Raw genomic sequence first — 20,815 nt, 5'->3', positions numbered from 1 at the left:
TCGGGCGTAGACGCAGCTCTCTGCGTGACTGTCTTTGTCTTGCACTGGTGCTGGCGCCCACAAGAAGGGATTGAGTGTAGTTTTTTTTTTTCTTATTTACTGACAAGATTTGCTTGACCAACTATAACAAAGATATCGAATTTAAACTGTCGTGAGACATACTAACATTAAAATAATTATTACGGTTTAGACACGTTCAACTCGTTCAAGTCCTAAAGGCCTTATTCAAAAATGTATTAATAACTTTTATTAAATAAGAAAAGGTTCCAAATTCAAAAACAAAATTGAATGCCCTGACAGGGGACAATTAAATTTTATTAACTTTTATAGCGTGTGACAGAGACGGGATGCCTAACTCATGCTTAACTCTGGAAACTAGAAGTGGACAGGGAGATTCGGTTTCAGTTAGATTAAAATAATTATAGGTGTTAAGATTAAGAGTAAATTGACATTTTTAGGTTCAATCAAAAGTTCAATATTCTCATTTCTCACTCAATATTGTAATAAGTTGCATCATCTTAAATGTGTTCTACTGTGTGATTTAACCATTATGGTATTTTTTAATAAATAAAGCAACAAAGCCAACACATTTTTAAATGACCGTACAGGCGTTTGGAGTTTGTAATCAGCGTCCTATATTGTTTATTATTACACAACAAAACATCAGAAAAAGAAACGGCATGGCTATATCTAAGGTGTTAGAAAGAGAAAGAAAACCGGATTCATGTGGAGTGTATGACGTTACAAATACTGAAAAACATGTGAAAAACAAAACCCAGATTCAGGAAACCATTGCAAAGAGTTTTCCAAATATGGTAAAAAACATTGTCATTGTAATTTATGACTTCCGTCCTGTGTATAGAGAATCAATGATAATGTCATCAAATTGTAAACGTTATTAAAATTAGCGCAATTCGTGACTACAAGAACACACTAGTTATTTAACATTTTTCTTTCTACGCAGAGGACTTTGTAGATGTGCTCTACTCGTTATTTTTATAAAACAAAATTTATGTCCTGGCAATTTCATGTATAGTTCAGAAATTAAAAACATAATTTTAAATAATAATACATTATACCAACACGCCTATCTTTTATATATCATGTTTACGAGAACATGACGAGAACCTTTCAATTGTAACATGTAGAAATAGATATAGATGTAGAACGGAACGTTACTATTGCATCAGCCGCCCCAGTTCATCATCCCCAGTTCAGTTCGAGAGGATTCGAGGTTCTCATTCGTAGCCGCAGGTAGTCGTCATTCCTGACTCCTGACACACTCGTTGTCAAAGTTGCACGTGTTTCTGGTTATATATTACACATGCAATTTAATCTATAAATTGTATCGTTTACACTCATAAAAGTTTATGAATCAAGAAGAGAAAAATCAAAAGTGATCTTTGAGAAGCTATTTCATTTTTTTCCCGTAAGCGGCGTTTATTTTCGTGATTCTGGCTGTTACATTCGTTTATTTTATTTTCATTCCGGTCTTATTAACAGAAGTTATAAGACCTCCGCCAGTGTTTTTCGTTGCAAATAAAGAAATAAATCTAAAAATAAAGAAGACGAGGTTGTAGAGAAGGTATCATGAGCTACGTGTACTCCCAAAAACCCAAGAGTTTGGCCTGCGCGTTGTATAACCATCCCATGCCCCAGTTGATGCAGGGCACGGTGTGTAGAAATATTTGTTTACGAAAGGAGAAGTCAAAGAAGTTTAAGACCAGCATCTTTAGAAGACATATCAAGATGTAAGTACTTAGTATAAAACTCCCGCTTTCGTTCCGCGCCTGCTCTTTTATTTGACCTCTTTGTCTCATCTCTCACTCCACCCCACCTTCCAGCCACCTCACAGCCGCCCCACCGTCTAGTCTGGATCCTCTAAAATTTGTCATTTAAATGAATTCCTTTTGCTGTCTGTAGTTCAAATAAATATTAACCGATTTTTGTGGATTGGATCATTTTCCCTAAATTACATCCTTATAATTATAGTTAGTTAGAAGTAGTGGTATGCAGAGTTCGATCATTCATTCATTCATGCATCTTACGTTCACGATACTTAAAGCCCGGTTCACATTTGTCTGTCGTGTCGTGTTGTTGTGTCGGGCTTAACTAACTTCACTAAAAAAGGGGCTCGGACAACTTTTACAAACAGCATTTTGATTACATAGTAGCGACGCACGCGACCAACTCAACCCAAGCACACTTGTGTCGGTCGGCAGTCGCTCCAACACATGATTGGCGCGACAGTATCTCGCCGCAAGATAGACTACCCGTCTTTTACTAACTATATGAATTAAAGAGGGACGGGTGGTCTGTCGTGGCGAGATACTCTCGCGCTTAGCGCTCTTAGCTTAGATCATGTGCTAGCCCGGCAGAGGCAGTGTCGCGCGACGATACGATTACGATATACGATACTGCCTCTGGAGCGACTGCGTCGCAAGGCTCGTGTCGCTCGCTAGCCACACCCACTGGTCGCGCGACGCGGTCGCTTGCATCCTCCGTCAGTGCTAAATAGTAAAACTCGGCACAGAAGGAGCGATAATATATCTGCTGATATTGGCAAATACCAACAGATCTGCGAGTATCGCTAAGCACCACACAGGCAACGATACCAAAATATATATCGCTCTCTGTCTAGCACCTAAATTGTAAGACCGACACATCTTCTTCTTCTTTGCCATGTCCCGTTATTTGGGGTCGGCCCTCCTCGTTCGAAGGCGCCAGGTTTTTCTGTCCTGGGTTGTCGATATGTTAGTCTGCGCCCGCTCCATGTCTTTGGTAACGGTTGTCCACCACGTGGTAAGCGGGCTCCCTTTGCTGTTCGTTTTGTCTGGGATGGCCAAGGCTTTTTTGACAGCATACTCTTCGTTACGCCTCATCACATGCCAGAACCATCTCATACGGCTTTCAGCCATCTTTTCTGCAATGGGAGCGACCTTGAAAGAGCCTCGTACATATACATTTCGGACTCTGTCCAGTCTCGTCACTCCCGCTACCCACCTCAGCATTTTCATTTCATTGGTGTGCATCTTCTGTTCATGTTTCTTCTTGGTCGCCCAGCACTCGGAGCCATACATTAATGCCGGTCGTACTGCGGTTTTGTAGACGCGCCCTTTTAGCCGAACTGGTATGCGGCTGTCACAGAGTACCCCGGTTAGGGTCCTCCATCTCAACCATCCTGCGTTTACTCTGTGGGTGACGTCTGCATCTATGTTGGCATCTGCCGTCAGCATGGATCCGAGGTACTTAAACTGATCAACCTTAGGCACTGGCTGTCCTTCAATGACGATGTCTGTGCTTGGAATTGGCTGGTCACTGAAGCTGCATTTTAGGTATTCGGTCTTGGATCGACTGATGCGCAGACCATTGTCCTCAAGCGCTTGTTTCCATTGCTGGATGGTGGCATTTAGTTTGTTCGCGCATTTGTCGATGAGCACAATGTCGTCTGCGTAGAGCATTGTCCACGGGAGAGAAGACTGGATATCTTTAGTGAGATAATCCATAGACAGATTAAACAGGAATGGTTCTGAGCGCTCCAGCCTAAACACTCAGCACTGCACGGACCTCTACTTTAGTTACGCCAAAGAAGCTCCCTGCAGGGGTTTGGTATCGAAGTATCCATCTCCGGCCTGTTGGTCCGCGGAAGCTATTTAATTTCACTCCTACCCCCCAGATTCTAGAGAAAGAACCTGGTGAGTGTTCCCCTATCCGCCACCTGGGGACGCGTTCTCTAGGGGTGAGGCTCCCCCGAGAAGTAAGACCGATACATCGGTAGATACCAAAATATATATTACATTTTCCTGTCTGGGCTCTGTCAAATAGTACGTAATAGATATCACCAGATGCCGTATCTGTCGGTATCAGCCGATAATTATCGCTCCGTCTGGGATGGCTTAATCCATACAAAACAGTGAGTCGCGGTCGCCGGTCGCGGTCGTGTGACGCGGTTCGCGGTCGCCAAGAACCGAATGCTACCTTTACTGCTAAAAACCGTAAAACAGATCTCTTTCTCGCTCTCACTTATGGGTGCGGCGTGCGGCGCACCAAGGTCGCGGTGCGGTGCGGTAGTCTGTTACGGCCAGGGACCGGACAACCCTTTCCGCGATAAAACCCTTTCAATGGGCGACACTTAAACACAGCTAACACATTGAAAGACTTTCCTTTTGAACTGCAAGCCCATTCATACCCTTACCTTTGACTAACCCTTACCGAAAAGCTAACCAATAATAAGGCTAGCTCTTAATAAGGGTTACCCTTTAAGCGCTTTTTATAAAGGTTTCCCTTTGCGTGAAAGAGACAGGATTAGTACATCTACGGTAGTGTATGAAAAGGAAAGAAAATACGTGCCTAGTCAAAGAACGCCGCCGTCGCCGCCGACGATCGCTCGGATTCGAAGTAATGTGTGCTTTATGAACAAGGTAGACGACTTAAATTAGCACGCTTATATGCTAAAAGGCAAGCCCTTTATAAGGCTAACTCTTATAAGCAATATGCAAGGTGTTGGTGAGCGGATGATAAGGGTTTTGTAAGGGTATTTGGGCTACCGATTACTCAAATGTGGTAGCTTTATATAAGGGTTTTTAAAAGCAAAACAAAGGGTTTCGTCTGGCAAAGGGTATGGTGAGTTAAGCCTTATGCAATACCCTTATCAAACCCCGATAAGGGATAGCGGGCCGGTCCCTGGTTACGGCTTTAAGAGCGACAGGGAAATAACGGTATCCCCTTCGAGGCTTTTGGAAGGGGTATTTCGTAAGGCTTTGCTTACCATTCTTACCAAAGCCGTTGCTAACTAAAAACTTTCATTTGGCTTTTTAAGCGCTTCATAATACGGGTAAGCTGACTGATACCCTTTCCGTAAGCGCTAACCTCTTCAAGGGTTATCTGGGGACACGTTAGTGCCCCCGCCAAGACGAGCAAACCGAAGCGCACGGGCAGTCGGGCATCGGGCACTACCGACCTTTTCTCGAAGCGCTTCGTCATTTTTTTTAACCCTAATAACTTGGATTTGGGTATACCAAATAAACCAAATTCTCGGGATATGATATCAATAGTAGACTTATTAAGCATAAAAAAATCAGTTGCATAGCTCTTATACTTTAGATTTTATTCATATCTAAAAAATCTCGATTTTGTCACTGACTGACTCACTCACTCACTGATGATCATCAAAACCTTTAGGGTACTTCCTGAAGTCCTAGGAAGCTGAAATTTGGTATGTAAGATACTTTTTTTTTGTTTTTTTTTTAATAACCTGTAGTGTCCCACTGCTGGGCAAAGGCCTCTCCCTTTGATTTCCATGACTCCCGTTGTTGAGCTGTTTCCGGCCAGTTATTAGTGAAGGTGTCTAAGTCGTCCCGCCATCTCCGCCTGGGCTTGCCACGTCCGCGCTTCTTTTACGGCATCCACTTGGTGGCTATACTAGCCCACCTATCCGGATGCATGCGGCAGACGTGACCTGCCCAGTCCCACTTCAGCCTAGCGGTCTTCTCCCCTACGTCAGCTATGCCTGTTCTGGAGCGCAGTGTAGTGTTTCGGATGCGATCCATCCTTGTGACACCTAGAATGCTGCGCTCCATTGCTCTCTGGCAAACCTTCAATTTGGACTTCTGACTCTCGGTGTTTGGGCACCGTAGGTTAGGACAGGCAGAATACACATGTCAACGAGTTTACGCTTTAGTGACATTGGAAGGTCCCCCTTCATTAGCTCCTTTATGGACCAGTAGCTCTTCCAGGCGTTTTGAACACGGCGCTCAACTTCCTTGTCTTGCCTGTCGCTGAAAGAGACTAACTGGCCCAAATATATATACTCGTTGACATATTGTATAATCTGCCCGTCAACTTCGACCGTACGTTTCGTGCTATTAGTCATCACCTGAGTCTGCACGATTCATTTGAAGTTCAACTTGAAGGCTTGCGTTGCTCAGATCTTGGAGCATTTGCTGGAGTTCTGTGGCAGAGGAGGCAAAAAGAACTATGTCGTCGGCAAAACGAAGGTACACAAATAACAAAAAATAACAAAATTTTTTGCCCCTAAGGGGGTGAGAAGGGGGTGGAATTTTGTATGGGGAATCAATAACCGCTTAACCGATTTAGTTGAAATTTGGTATGTTGATAGTTTTTGTATAAAAGCAGATTGTATAAAAGATGATACGTATTTCAGGATTTTTAATAGTAAATTAAATATACTAATAAATTACCCCCAACCCTTTAAAGCCCTAAATTCACAAACTCTACCTACACCTTGGTTATCAAAATATGTAGCTTGGCCGTTTCGTTACTACAAGAACTATTGTATGATAAAAAATAATGAATAGTGAATAAATTTCACCATACGCCCATGTGACGGTAGCGAAACGCCCAAGTCACATATTTTGATTAAGGTGTAGAGTTTGTGAAGGCTTGTAGAGTTAGAAGCTAGGCTCTACAAGAGATCTGATAACTTTGACAGTGAGAGCCTTATGGTTTCGTCTTGGCAACATTTTACACGACGTGATAACGTCTTATAAATCGATGAACACCTGTAGCATGCACTTGGCATGCACGAAAAAGTGTCACGTTGTGGACAGATCTCCATGGTAACGCTAACGTTACGTATGCAATTTCAAATCAATGTTTTCTTATGACGATATCACGCAAAATTATCGTCCGTAAGTAAACCGACTTCTAGAGAACCATATTTTTTTGGGATAAATTATACCGCTTATTCCATTTTCAACTGTAAAAATAGAATCAAATATTGCTTAATTTATGTTTACAGTGAAGGACTGGGTGTCTACTGTCTAGCGCGTTAACAGCACAGATGTCATTATTTACTGAATTAGGAAGGGGATATCCTTTCATTTTAGCGGTATCTCTGAAAGGGAAACCCCTTCCTAGCTAATCCATATAAGCAATTCAAAGGGAAAGCCAATCGTTGGGGCTATTCGATAAACGACTAAGCCATTTTAAGTTAAGGTTTTTTTCTGGGAAGGGGTGGACGGGTCCCTGCTTTTAAGTCTTATAACTTATAACATACTTAACTCACTGCTACTTCATTAGCTACATGTCGTAAGGTCGTTACAGATTCATTAGCGTGACATTGACGGGCATTGACCCTATACGTATGACACCCAAAGGTGTGACATGTAAAAAAATTGCGTCGGCCTTTAATCTTTAATCGGCTGTCAGTTACTTTTGATCTTCAACACTTCCGCACATCTAATGTCTTCTATAGGTTACATGTTTCAATCCACAATTCAACATCACATACGCTTTCCGTTTCCGTTTTTCTTATTGGCAGGCAAAAATATTAAACGAACCAGAGTCTGTAGTAATAGTAACTCCGCATACTAGACTTCCTTTGTGATGGTTGAAAACTGAAATTGGTGAAAGATGTCGCAACAAAGTTTCGCAGAATACCAAATCCCCCAGCACGCTGTTAATTCTTCTACAGGTACCGGACCTCACGATGTTAGAGTTCAGCTTTTGATGTTCCAAGATCTATGTTGCTCTTTATAGATTTAACTTGTGGGTGGGTACTTCTGCCTCCCACAAATTTTCTAATTATCCTTTTGTAGCCAAAACAAGTAGTCATTAATTATTCCCACTATCATGCCTACTTTAAAGGGCTACCCGAGGTTTTCATCGATTTTTGACAAGTTTTGAATCGTATCTCCTACATAGGTAATTAGGTACATATAGAATTACATATGAGACAAACGGCTATCGGTTCTTCAATCTTTTATCTCCATTTTTGTCTACCGGATTTTGAAAGAAATGAATACTTATTTATGGTTTTTAAACATTGTCTAAAAAACACTTTTTTCGTATTTCGATTGCTGTGAAAGATCTTACATATACGAAATCTACATATTTGGGTTCATCTTTGACGTCTCTAAAAATTTGTCTAAGGTTTTAATTTTAAACTATTTAAGTATTTAACACAAAAGTTATGGCCAGAAAACTAGTTTTTTGGCCTAAAATTCTAAACTTTGATGCTAATATCTCGAAAACAATTTAAACAATGAACTTTGAAGTAAATATGATATGATATGATTTATTTATCTCACAATAAACTATTAGGTACACCTAAAATTACACATGATAGATTCTTAGGAATTTATTATTGTGATTGTCATTATTTACATTATGAATAATTGAATATGAAAAACAACCGTGATAATCAAAATTATTAAATTACAATCGTATGTCAGCAGTTTCATAATAAATTAAATTAAAAACAATTATTTAGAATTCAATTCGCCAGCAATGGGTCGTTATTAAGTTATAAAATAAATAAACATAATTAAGCACTTATGTCACAGAAATTATGTGATATGGGATAATATGGGATGCTATATTGCTTAAAGCAGTTGCTGTTAACATTAACATTAGAAAACTAAGGGATTCAGATCGAAGGTCATTGGGGCATAAAAGCTGCCCGTATTGATTATTAGATTTATTAGACGCCTTCACTTCACCTAGTATCTAATTATCGTCGTCGCCGACGACGACCTAAAATTTGATAATATCGCATGCTTTACCGAATCCAGTCGACTTTGTCATTATATGCAAAATTATATTATTTAAATGTCACAATAACATAACGTAGAAGAAATTAAGCTACATAAAGTCACCTATAAAATAATTCAATAGCATTAAAAACGGATACCTTTATAATATTGACATAACAACATGTCGTAGTAATTGCGTAGTCATGATGCCGTTGCCGTGCTACAGCGTGTTGCACTTCACAGACAGGTACGGGGCCCCAATGGGTGGCTTCCACCGTAGTACATACTATACTACACTAGATTAGATACACGACACGATATCTCTCACCAGGTGCGACGGTCGAGTAAATTTTTCCGGTTTCAGCTAGCTTAAACTTTTAGCACTTGTAAATATAATTCGTGAAAACCTTTGTGCACCGGCACCGGCTTCTCAAAATTATTAATACGATTTTGCAGAGCTCCAGACTCCGACAAAATTAAGAAATTGACATTGACATGAAAATGTATTTACTGAATTAATTCTACTAAATCAGATGGAGAGATTGGGTTTAATAGGTATTATTAGTAAGGACCAATGGCAAAACAGCCACTGAGATGGATATCAAGGACATCAATCATAAAAAATAAATCCGTACCCACTAGACTAGGGTTGAACAACCTTATGGATGATGTATATTTAGTTCGGGCAAGATATTGAGCTGTGAATCATTCTAGAAAAACAACTGACCTTGCATTGCTTCAAGGCAAAGTACAGCCAATTTATATGTTCATTGTATTAAATTGTACGATTGCACTCGTATTTTTGATAGTTTTTCTAATTTTGGGGCCTATCTCGCCACTCTCTCCACCACTGGAGAGAGTGGCGAGATAGTGGTGGTCATTTTACTGTGAAAGATTTTACTATGCACGGTTTTATGTTATAAGACACTTAAATATTTTACATTAATATTACCTACCGCAGGTATATTGTTGTGTTGTAGTGACAATAAAATACTCCTCCTCTTCGATACCTACAAATTGTAAAATAAATAAGTACTTAGGACATCCCAAAAACTCACATGTTCCAAACTAAATGGTATTTTTGAGAATCTATCTAGACACACGCGGCAGCGTGTCCAGCCAAGTTTAAAGAAAAAACCGGCCATTACGCAAAAAACGGCAAAAAAAAACACATTGTGGGGCTCCCATCCCCACTTAAATGTTTATCTTATTGTTTTTAGTATTTGTTGTTATAGTGGCAACAGAAATACATCATCTGTGAAAATTTCAACTGTCTAGTAGTTAATCTAGCTATCATGGTTCATGAGATACAGCCTGGTGACAGACAGACACAGACAGCGGAGTCTTAGTAATAGAGTCCCGTTTTTACCCTTTGGGTACGGAACCCTAAAATAGGCTGGCGACGCAGCAACAGCAACCGTTTCCAGCTACTTTTGACCCCTTCACAACTTGAAACCTATTTAACCTACACACGTGAAATTTGGCACATTTATTCAAGCCCCTTAGCTTGTCTAAAATACAATTTCATAAACGTAGCTCGAACAGTTATTAATAAATTAACGTTAAAAACTGGATTTTTTGTGACTGACTGACTTATAATCAAAAACCTAAGAACCTAACCCGCTTCCAGATGACCTAGAAACTTGAAATTTGGTATCAAGGTAGACTGTTAGGCGTATACAAAGGAATAAATCTGAAAACTGAGGATCTCCTTTTCAGCTTGGGCAAAACTGCTTTCATTATGAATATTATAGTTATTTCTGTACAAAATGTAATGATATCCCAACAAAAACATAAATGTGAAATGAGATCCAAGTTCAATATTAAGATTAGTTCAGTTCTGTGCTGTGTAGATAATCCGGAAATTATAAAGGATTTGTCTTGGCGAGAACGAGTGTGGACTGTATCCGCGCTATTATTAGTGTAGGTATGTGACATTTTCAGACAAGCAAATCAGTGGCGAAAATAGGGCTTTTGGCCAGAACTCAGAAGCACAGATTATATCCAGAAGTGGGACACAAAATGGGCTTAAGAAACAAAAATATTCACATTGCAAATCTTACTATAGGCAGAAGGGCCTACACATGATATGAGCGGGATATTCTTGAAAGTACTTAGGTGAAAAAAAAAATAGATCTAACATATATAATTACATATATCCTCAGTCCTAAACTTTATGTGGTGATTCATCCCCGACATTAAGCTAATAAATAAGTACCTCAGTGCCAACGTGTTTTTCATCTGTTTTGACGACGTGGCATCGTGGCAACAAGACAAGTCAGACCGACCGTGGTCAATGTTAAGACTACATATGTATTTACTGGTTATTTTTGGGTTGTTATTCTTATTGTGCACAGCTACGGCGGCGCTCGTCCTCTTCTCGGAATTGCAATAAGGAAAATAACATGAATTACATGCATTACATCAGAGCAATGAGATTTTTTCTAAGGAAGATATTCGGCAGTGCGGCAGTGTATTTTTGTGTAAGACGGACAAGAACAAGAATCAAGTTGACAAGTTGTGGTGGAACTCGCTATAAAAAGGGAGTCGTAATTACTCTAAAAACGGACAATTGTGTTTGTGCTCGCTCCAAACATTGAGGAAAATGAATATGAATAATTCTGCAGCGTTTACACGTAATTACCGATAGAGTTACGAGTATGTTTTCTACAAAAGCAATCATTTCTCTTGCACAGCGGCATTGGTTAAAAACCCAGTACTTGTGAAAAAACAGGATCCAACATGCATAGCTCCCCACCCACACACACTAAGATACGAGTCGATATGCTACGGTCTCGTGACTGTAACCCCATCTCATTGGCTCTCGCGGTTGACGTCATTACCGGCGGCCAATAGCAGAGCCGCAATTTTATTTTTAGAACGAAATTGGTGAATGGTGGGGATAGGGGAAAACTGTATCTGCGACGAGCACGTTGTTATTGCACAACATTTTCGGAGTCCTAACGGAGCGCACGTACTGCTCTCCGCATTTGCGCTATTACGTTTCCGTACGCTACGCATACACTCGGTTCAATTGCCTTTGCTAGATAACGCTAATAAGACAGACGCGTTAAGGCTTTAAATTAATTTAATTCTTTGTGAAAAGAAAAGTTCTACGAGCTCTACTCGACTGGAGGCGTTACATTATTTGTTCGTAACGAGGTGAGTTTAGTTTAATTATTTCAATATTGTTTTCCCAAAGTAAGTCGATTCAACTTGGAATTTGGTGGTACAATTTTTTTAATAATGTTAAACTCGGGAAAGGAAAAGAGCGATATACCTATACTACGTAAGTACGATGGAGTTCCAATCCGCAGCTTGCGTCGACGTACCGCGAGCAAGTTCCAACCTGTCTGTGTCGTCCCCTCGTTTTGAACCGCCGCGCCGCTCGTCTATTTGGAACCGAATTGGCACATTCTACGCTAGCTTTCAATTCTAGAAATTTCGACTGTACCTTCCTTAAGTTGATTATTGTTTCGATTCTCAAGTTAATGATTCGATTACTTTGTTAATAATTTGACATCGTAAATTGGTTTTAAGTAAGTAGATAAGAATAGGTAGGTAGGTACTGGATACCTATGAATTATTACACTTATTTGTTCACAATTGCGTTCTTGGAACTTTTGACATTTCAGTGCTGGGAGTCGGGGGCGAGGCGAGGGGTTTTAATCTGTGGGTTGAGTTTTGAGTTATCATTGTTAACAATGTTATCATGACATTTTTTGATTTTTTTTATACTACGTCGGTGGCAAACAAGCATACGGCCCGCCTGATGTTAAGCAGTCTCTGTAGCCTATGTACGCCTGCAACTCCAGAAGTTACCTAACCTAACAAAAGAAAATTCTAATAAGATAGTCAATAGGATTTCTTTCTATATTTACATTAAAACAGATTTTAGGGCTTTAAAACTATTCAAGATAAATAAATAGGTATAATAGGACATTTTTACACAAATTGACTAATCCTAAGATAGCCGCGGTATTCAAGATACCTACCTTACCTTTACCTATAGCCTCCTAAGACCCCGCGTACAAATTTTTGTACATATTCCACAATCTATTTTGAACTTTTGTTTCTGGGTCTCAGGAGGTTAGGAATTACCAGTACCTACCTTTTCAATATGTACCTAGTGATTTGGATCACACAAAGCTTAGATATAGTGAGAATGTAATGTACGGTACATGACCCTTGGAACGCGAGTCCGACTCGCACTTGGCCGGTTTTTTTTTTTGTTTCTAAATGATTATTTCCCAAATGATTTACTTTATCAAAAAATGTTGTATAAACCACCAACCACCATATTTCCATACCCATACCACAACATACCTACTTCTTGACCATATTTCTTTAGGCAACCCTATTTATTTATGTTCAGGAACATATTTTCTTTTATGAAATTGTTTCCATCCGTCAGACGTATCGGTGAAGGTCGATCATATAATATATGTATTACGATTACGTAATACGTATCTCCTACTATTAAGTTTTGCACCGAATTCTATCGAAATGGCCGTGAGAAATGTATGTTACTCTCGAAGCCCCCACCGCGCACCGTCCGTGTCGTGTTGTGCCAGCAGTAAATTGCCGTTACTAGTAAATTTCCCATTTGGGAAATTTACCAGTAAATTACCATTTTTTCCAGTAACGGTACGTTACCAATACCAACAACCGAGAAATACAATTTCTGTTGGTAATGGCATGTTTTTACTTTTGTTATGGTATTACTATTGTTAAATACGAATAGAAATCGTAATTTTATCTTTACCTCGCTTGTTATTAACTATTAAGTATTTAATTATATTAAGATACTTTTGAGAAAGACATGATAAAACTAGTGGCTCTGTGAGCTGTGGACCTCGCGATATTTAATGTAATTAATTTTGAGTGTGATCACTAGGAGTAAATTTCCTGGTAATAATGGGATATTTACCGGTAAATTTGGGAAACTTCCCAGTAATTTTGGTAAACTTTTTAATTAGTAAAGATATAAATTGTCTTCGGTTACCGCGATAGTTACTCATGAAATAAAACTTTTTTGCACTTTGTAATTTTTCCTCAGTCACCCGTTGACCACGAACGCTGTAAAGAGTTCGAAACGTCGGGATGTATTATAAATTCAATATACGCGATATAATCCGTTTTCATAGTTTTATTTCATTAGTAAAGATATGTTAATTTATTTAATTTCATATGAAGAAATAGTGTATTTTAATAAAAAAAAAAAGAAACATGGTATATAACAGAAAAAATATAGTGTACCGTATTTTACTGATTTTTACGTTACTGGGAATTTAGATTCGCCTTGGAAAATTTACTGGTAACGGCACATGGCACAAATAGCACATCACTACGCGTGAGTGAGTGGGCGGACGAAGACGGGAAACCCCGGCGCAGCAATATTGAAATTCCAATAGTTTTCCTTGTAAAGGCGGTTCTTGTAACCCACTTACTAAATCTGCAGGTCTCGTCTTGTAAGGTCTTTGCCCAGGTGTTTACCATCAGGTATATGATATCGTCATAATCGTCACTAGGTGCCTACCTACTTAAAAAACTATCTTGAACCTTATTCAATAACTGCAAACCACGAGAAAAATGTCGTAAATATGAACGATTTACTACGCACATGTAGTTCCTACGTTTCTCTACAGCTGACTGTACATACAATATGGGATAGTTAAGGGGATTGTTTTAATTATAGTAATGACACCTACCTAGTACTATTATATATTCTGTGATAATGATGATATAAGTAGATTATTACTATGGCTTTTTCGCCTTATTTTTGGTTTCCTTTGCTTGCTTGCTTGCTACGTTGGTGTTTTATTGTAGCGTAGGCAAGACTACACCTAAACATATCTAATACCCACCCGTTATTTTATTTCGTGGTTAAAACCATAAATTATATGTTACTTAATAACAATTGAGTTTCTATGTGTACATTTGAGGTATCCTGTGCCCCTTTTTTATTACCTAAGTAAAATAATTAATTAATTGTAGACGTCGCTATCAGCTTTATGGACGTACGTAATTGAAATGTCATTTATTTATATAAAACATTAAAAATCTGAACTACTAGTTCGTAATTAATCGTAATTAAGAATAATAATAATACAGTAGGGTTAAAACTAATTAATTTGAGAGCTTATTATAGCTTATTACAACACCCCCGATCAACCGGAACCAATTTATCGGAATCCATTCCTACATTATGAGCCCGCCATTTTGTTTGCATGTTCACTGATATTCAGGTTTGTATTAACGCATATTTTTGTTCGTTGTTGCAGGCCTACTGTCGTGACAGTCTCTTGGTTGGGAGCCTAAAGGGTTACAATTTCAACTAGAGCTCAAGAAGAGTTCGAACAAGTAAGTAATTGCGTTCGCGCAACCTCCATAACCCTTTCTGTTACAGAGCCCATCGGCCCATGCGTCTCGGGGACAACACCAGAAAATTCAAATGTAGACTGAACTTTTATAATCTGAAAAGTAATTAAAGGATTTCATTTAAAATTAATTAACTAAAGGACTCCTGATAAAAATTTGCAAATTAAAAATAAATCTTTGCATTTAAATCGTGGTTACAATAAATTAGCCTCGTATGACCTTCTGCGTAAAAAACGTGTATAGTCACTTCGAGACAAAATCACGTGCACTACTTAAACTGAACTTCAATGTTCTTTGTTCTTTTGTGCAAAATAATTATCTAACTAAATTTTTCGATTTTTTTTAGCAGTGGGCGTAGACGAATTCTTAATTGTAATCATATCATTCCTCACCATCATCATCCATGTCCTGGCTAGTTAAATGAATTAACATTCAAGTCTAATGATATCATCGCACAACGTCTGACATTACACGAATACATAAAAAAAACGAATAGCGTAAATGTTATAATTCAAATTTTAACTATTTGTACAAAACATAAATATAGGTAAACATGAGCACAGGCATTTAATACAATGACTAGAGTACAGGTTCATGACGCGAATTCAACAGTTAACAAGTTCAATAATGCTTCTACACTACATTATTGCGTAATGATCTATTAATGAAAAACTAATAATGGATTAACATTAAAAAACAATTAAAATTCCTATCTTTACTACTTATTTCATTAGCATTAAGATAACGTAGGTACCTTTTCGCCCTAGCTCTAAGAAATATTACGCCTTGATACATAATTTTATATAGAATAAAGTTAGCGTTTATTTTAGCTTAAAACACATAATTCTAATTACAGTTCCCTAGCTAAGTCTAGTTAAGTTAATCTAACAACAGGGTCTGAAAGTCAGGCCCGGTCAACTACCGGGTCTCGCTTGTAGAAGCAGTATCCCCTTTTAGTATAAATACAGTAATTTAGTCACGTTTTTCTAGTCTAGTTCTATGTTTAACACAGGGGCGGATATAGTCAGGCCCGGTTGCAAGCCGGGTCTCGCTTATAGCAGTTTCCGGGACCAATTACACTCGTTTTTTTACTTGCAGGAAACTCTCTCTAGGTACCTACGCTACGTCACAAATAAAATCAAAAAATATATAATTTCATTGAAATCAAACTAGGCTTTAATCTTCCGTTCATGTTATACACATATATGGTTAAATATATATTTATGCGTTATCATACTCTATATAAAAACTACATGTGTACATTGTGTACCTATGTAAAGCATTTACTTATCCATTATGATATTTATGATGCACATGATGTCGTGGCCAAGGTCTCTTGTGACGTTATGTAATGCCTCGTTTCTGCCAGTCACGGTGACCGAGCACATCATTATTATCATAAATGTGGTAATGGGGGACAGAATGCGCACTTAGAGACCTTTGCTCTTTATCTATGTCCTAATTATCATATACCTACATATGTATGTCCGATTTCTTATTGCATCTTCTACCCCGATACATATTTGTTTTAAGCTTTTGAATCTTTCCTTGAAACCTATCCATTATTTATTTTTCATTTTCAATGTCTTACATATGAAAAGAAAAATCAAGCACATTCATGTATTCTTCCATCAACGCCCTCCCTCCCCTCCCTTCTGGCTTCATACGGATGTGCACATTATGTTACGTCGTATCATTTTTGTTTGTAGTTCTATTCAAAATGGTTGGTCAAAAGATCATCTGTGCGAGTGGCACCGACAATCTCGGATATCAAAACTACAATTTATACACCAAAAGATATGGTTTTTTCGCAAACGAGTCACAGGACTCAAAGTATTTTGAAAGTGGTAGACATAGATCGCATAAAGAAAGAGAATCAGGAGAACGGCCTGAACGGAGTAATCGCCGACGGACCAACCGCAACGCTTCAGCCGCACTGCAGCTCCGCCGAGGTGAGTTCTCACGTGAGTACCTAAATTAATCAATTATTATTTATTATAAGATTACTTTTAGCTCCGCTCACCTCCACGATTTTTGCTAACATGGTTAAACTGAATTTTCAGGAGTATCTGAAACCGGAGCCAGTGTTCGAGAGCAATATGTATCACGACACGGACTACGAGTTCTTCCAAGAACTGGCTGGGTGGTGCTCCGATCCCGCCAAGGAAGAACAAGTACAAATCATTGGTGAGATATTTTACATCACGTCGTGATTACGTATTTCTTACTAAAGTAGCGAACACTAGTAATACAATCTTACCGACTTCACATAAAGTACTGTAAATAAGACAAGGCATTAGTGGCTAAAACTATCCCTGAAAATAATGTACGTGTAACTAAAATCCGCATCGGTCTGTTGACCAGTAGTTTTCAAACTTATCACAAAATTGACGATGGAAAGAATGGGTGGTGCTAAATCTAATGTATTTTCTAATTTTTTTTCCACAGATTCAGCAAAACAGATTGAAGACAGGGCATTCAACACTGACACACTACACACACCACTGTCCCCCGGTTGGGACAGCTTCGACGCCAACGTCGCCGCGCAGGCGAGCTTCTACACCACGACGCCCAAGGACCCGCTGTCGCCGGCCGAGGGCGTCGATGCGATGTTCGCCCTGCCGGAGACCGAGCAGTTCGTCGACATCGCCAGCCTGCCCGTGGTCATCGACCAGCAGGAGCCGTGGGCCGGCTGGGACACGTACACTAAACCCCTCACACACGATACGCCCTTCATCGACGACGACTCCCAGGACCTGAAGTACATGGCGTCAGTGACGCCGAGCGAGGTGGAGCGCTGCGACGATGTAATCACAGAGTACATCGTGGCTCCACGGAAACACGCGGGCCTGTCGCTGGACGTGGCGGCGCGGCCCGCGCTGGCCAGCCACGTCATCAGCACGCCCGAGGTGCTGTCCTTCGTCGAGCAACTGGAGCAGGAGAAACACCCCCTCGCTGTCTCGGTAAGAATCTCACTACAGTTCATTAGGGGGAGGCTACTCACTGACTCATTGCATTAGGGCGTTATAGTAATTACTGAATAGGTACCTATTAGGAGCGTCGTTTTCACAGAATAGTAAATTTGCGCAAATTTACTTGTTTCTATCAGTCATGAATCAATCTATTCTTGCCAGATACTTAATAAACTTATTTTATTAATTATTTAAATTTCTTTGTCCACAGAAATCTCGGCAGCAAACTCTGGTACAGGAGACTTTCTTGTCTCCGGTGGCAGCGGCGCCGGCTCCGCTGGACTACCAGCCCATCACACCCAAGAGCGAACCTCAGGCCGACTCCGAGGAGGAGGCTGCCGCCAGGGTGTCCCGGCGGCGCCGCCGCAGCGAGGACAGCGACGAGGAGTATTCACCACATCAGGAGCGCACGACCCCCAGAAAATACAAGAGGAGAAAGCCCAACATACCTATTAAGGACATGATCTTGGCGCTCGAGGGCTCGCAGCAGCTCACGAGGGCTCGCAGAGGACGCCCTCCCAAGCGGAGAGACAGCGCCGTCTCCAACGCGTGTAGCGAGAACTCCTCCATGTCCACGCAGGACATGAAATACAGGGAACTGAGGGACAAAAACAACGAGGCTTCCAAGCGATCCAGGATGCACAGGAAGCTGAAGGAACTCCAGATGGAGCAGGAGGCCGACGAACTCGAGGAGAAGAACAAGAAGCTCCGCGTTCAGGCCGGCATCCTGGAGGAGATGGCCAAGAGGCTGAAGGATGCTCTGCTCACGTCGATCATGCAGAAATAATCGGGCCCCGCTCGAGCTGATCGCGTCTCCAGTGCCTTGCACTCTAAACGTACGCTAGTCTACCACGCTCACAGACACGGGTGACGCCACTTGGCCAGTACAACTAATATATTAACGACTAATTATTAGTGCGATGTACCTCGTGTGAAAATGGATGGGACTGGTGTCATGCACATAGCATGTGTGATTGTCTTTAATATGTTATGTTCGCAATCATTGGATTGTATAAAAAAACATGGAAATGAAAAAAAAAACTAGATTTGACTTTTAGAGTTAAGATTTAATTACTTTAGAGCTTACATTTATCTTATGTCGACAATGTCTCGTATACCTACTTCTACTGATAATTTTATCTTCCTAGAATTAAATAAAAAAAATCTTGATAAGTTGAAAATGTCGTGTAATTAGATCTTTTATAGTTTTAAATTGTCGACATTGAATACTAATCGTAAAATCTTAATATTGAATTCTTTAAAATATTGCATGGTAATGTGATGTTTTTAAGTTATTTTTTTCTATATGTTATCAATGAAATTAAACTATGATTGTGAATTGAAACTGTCTTTTAAATATTACCTCTAAACCCAGTTTCACGAATCTGCAGCTATCATAGGAATTTTTACGAACGTATAACCTGCACCAATATATGTCTCATTAGCATAAACAAACCAAATTTTCGTTTCTAGAATGACTCGCAATTTTAATAGACTTCACGAAATAAGAACTCTAACCACTATATTTTCCTCGCAACGCTGATTCCATTTTTCGAACCACTCGCAACGCTCGTGATTCAATTTTGGAATTTTTCGCTTATCAATATTAGCACGAGAGGTTAAACAAAAAAATTACCTCTGTATAACAAATAACTATTTATAATAGAATCACAAGCGTAGCGACTGATCTAACTTAGAATCTCGAGCATAGAAACAAGGTTTAATAAAATTTTCATCACACTTGCTGGAAAAGATCTTATTTCATGCAGGTGTACTGAAGGACAAGGGCCTATATTGTTCCTCACAATTTTCTATTGTGGCTAAATTCCGAAGGGTCTGTGCCTTCGATGCAGTGGCGTATCTAGGCGTGGGCCCTCGCCCGTGGCCCCTTCTATTCGGGCACAGTGAAAGAAAAGGGCCTCACAGATGCGATTTCGCCCACGGCTAGATTAGTTCAAGCTACGCCACTGCTTCGATGCCTAAACTGCCAAAAAATTTCTAAATGGCAGACGAATGTTTGAAATGTCACCATATTTAAGAATGATTTCGCTCAAAATTTAGTTTTTTATTCGCAAGTGTGATGAAAAACATTGTGTGTGACTCCGGGGGTAAGAATATTGCAAATTCGAGTCTTTAATGCACTCCAGCCTGCGGCTGTCGTGCATCTAAAGACCTCATTTACAAAATTACACTTACCCCCCACGTTGCACAATGTACTATTGGTCCTTGTGGCCACAGGTATTAATTCACCAGCAGTAAGATATAAAACGGAAAAATACAATATTAAAGCAATTTTACAACATATCACTCCCATGACTACCTAAGTCATGGGAGTGATAGTAGCGGGGGATGTCCCGCGGGCGTTGTCCCTCCCTCCACTATACTATCACCAGCTCCATCTCACACAGGGTCATCTTGTCTGAATCGAATATTGCTCACTCTTTAGCAAACCATTGTTATTAGAGTTGTTGAGGTTAAAATGTGGAATGGGAATATTAAAGCGTGTGCTAGACGGTCGCTGACAAGCCTTCAGACCGTCTGACCTTGGTAATGTTTGTATGAAATTTTGATGGAAACACTGTCTACACGGTCCGTCCAGACCAAGGCCACGCGGTCCGAGGGGCTTGTCGGCGACCGTCTAGCAAGAGCTTTAATTTTCACATTACCTATTCGAAAAAGGGCTTTTTCTTCCCTGCTAGGAGGGATCAAAGTGCCACTTTTTTGGTTCTAGGACACTATTTTCTTTTGCATAATGAAAATTAGAATAAAGACGAAAACAATTTCCTCATAGGTGATGGGAAAAGCAGTAGCCTCGCTACGCTCGGGATTCTATTATCCTTCGCCGTAAATGAAATTTGCTCCCTCGTGACACAATCTACTATTTACGCGATTAAATCCCGTTGTAGTACCTAAATGATATTAACATTCGGCAGGTTCTCTGTTCGTAGTCGCTTTTCACTACAAAGC

The 20,815-nt window shown here is 39.8% G+C and overlaps 2 protein-coding genes across 4 annotated transcripts; one reads left to right on the top strand and one right to left on the bottom strand.

Annotated features, from left to right (window-relative positions):
• The first annotated feature begins 1,294 nt into the window (after nucleotides 1-1,294).
• LOC134750949 (uncharacterized) lies at nucleotides 1,295-19,193 on the top strand. 3 transcript variants are annotated; one of them, XM_063686235.1, is made up of 6 exons: nucleotides 1,295-1,751; nucleotides 14,780-14,858; nucleotides 16,586-16,840; nucleotides 16,940-17,063; nucleotides 17,325-17,839; nucleotides 18,060-19,193. In XM_063686235.1, the coding sequence occupies exons 3-6, from the start codon at nucleotides 16,676-16,678 to the stop codon at nucleotides 18,633-18,635; spliced, it is 1,380 nt and encodes a 459-aa protein (XP_063542305.1). In that variant the 5' UTR covers nucleotides 1,295-1,751; nucleotides 14,780-14,858; nucleotides 16,586-16,675; the 3' UTR covers nucleotides 18,636-19,193. The 3 variants fall into 3 exon arrangements, with proteins under 3 accessions (XP_063542305.1, XP_063542295.1, XP_063542314.1); XM_063686225.1 differs by lacking the exon at nucleotides 1,295-1,751 and adding an exon at nucleotides 11,449-11,657; XM_063686244.1 differs by lacking the exon at nucleotides 1,295-1,751 and adding an exon at nucleotides 11,450-11,657 and having other exon boundaries at nucleotides 16,586-16,828.
• On the bottom strand, nucleotides 2,691-3,461 carry LOC134749304 (uncharacterized). The gene has a single exon (XM_063684206.1). It carries the CDS (start codon nucleotides 3,459-3,461, stop codon nucleotides 2,691-2,693), a length of 771 nt encoding a protein of 256 aa, XP_063540276.1.
• Nucleotides 19,194-20,815: the final 1,622 nt, after the last annotated feature.

The sequence above is a fragment of the Cydia strobilella genome, chromosome 2 (assembly GCF_947568885.1).
Source record: "Cydia strobilella chromosome 2, ilCydStro3.1, whole genome shotgun sequence".
NCBI lineage: Eukaryota > Metazoa > Arthropoda > Insecta > Lepidoptera > Tortricidae > Cydia > Cydia strobilella.
Note: the sequence above shows the minus strand (reverse complement) of the source record. Positions and strands in the feature narration are given on the sequence as shown.

Excerpts from the sequence above, each read along its gene's own strand:
- LOC134749304 (XM_063684206.1), bottom strand. The coding sequence starts at position 3,461 with ATGCTCTACGCAGACGACATTGTGCTCATCGACAAATGCGCGAACAAA.
- LOC134750949 (XM_063686235.1), top strand. The coding sequence starts at position 16,676 with ATGGTTTTTTCGCAAACGAGTCACAGGACTCAAAGTATTTTGAAAGTG. Across the intron at positions 16,841-16,939 it reads CCGCCGAGGTGAGTTCTCAC|GAGTATCTGAAACCGGAGCC; the intron begins GTGAGTACCTAA and ends CTGAATTTTCAG. Across the intron at positions 17,840-18,059 it reads AACACCCCCTCGCTGTCTCG|AAATCTCGGCAGCAAACTCT; the intron begins GTAAGAATCTCA and ends CTTTGTCCACAG.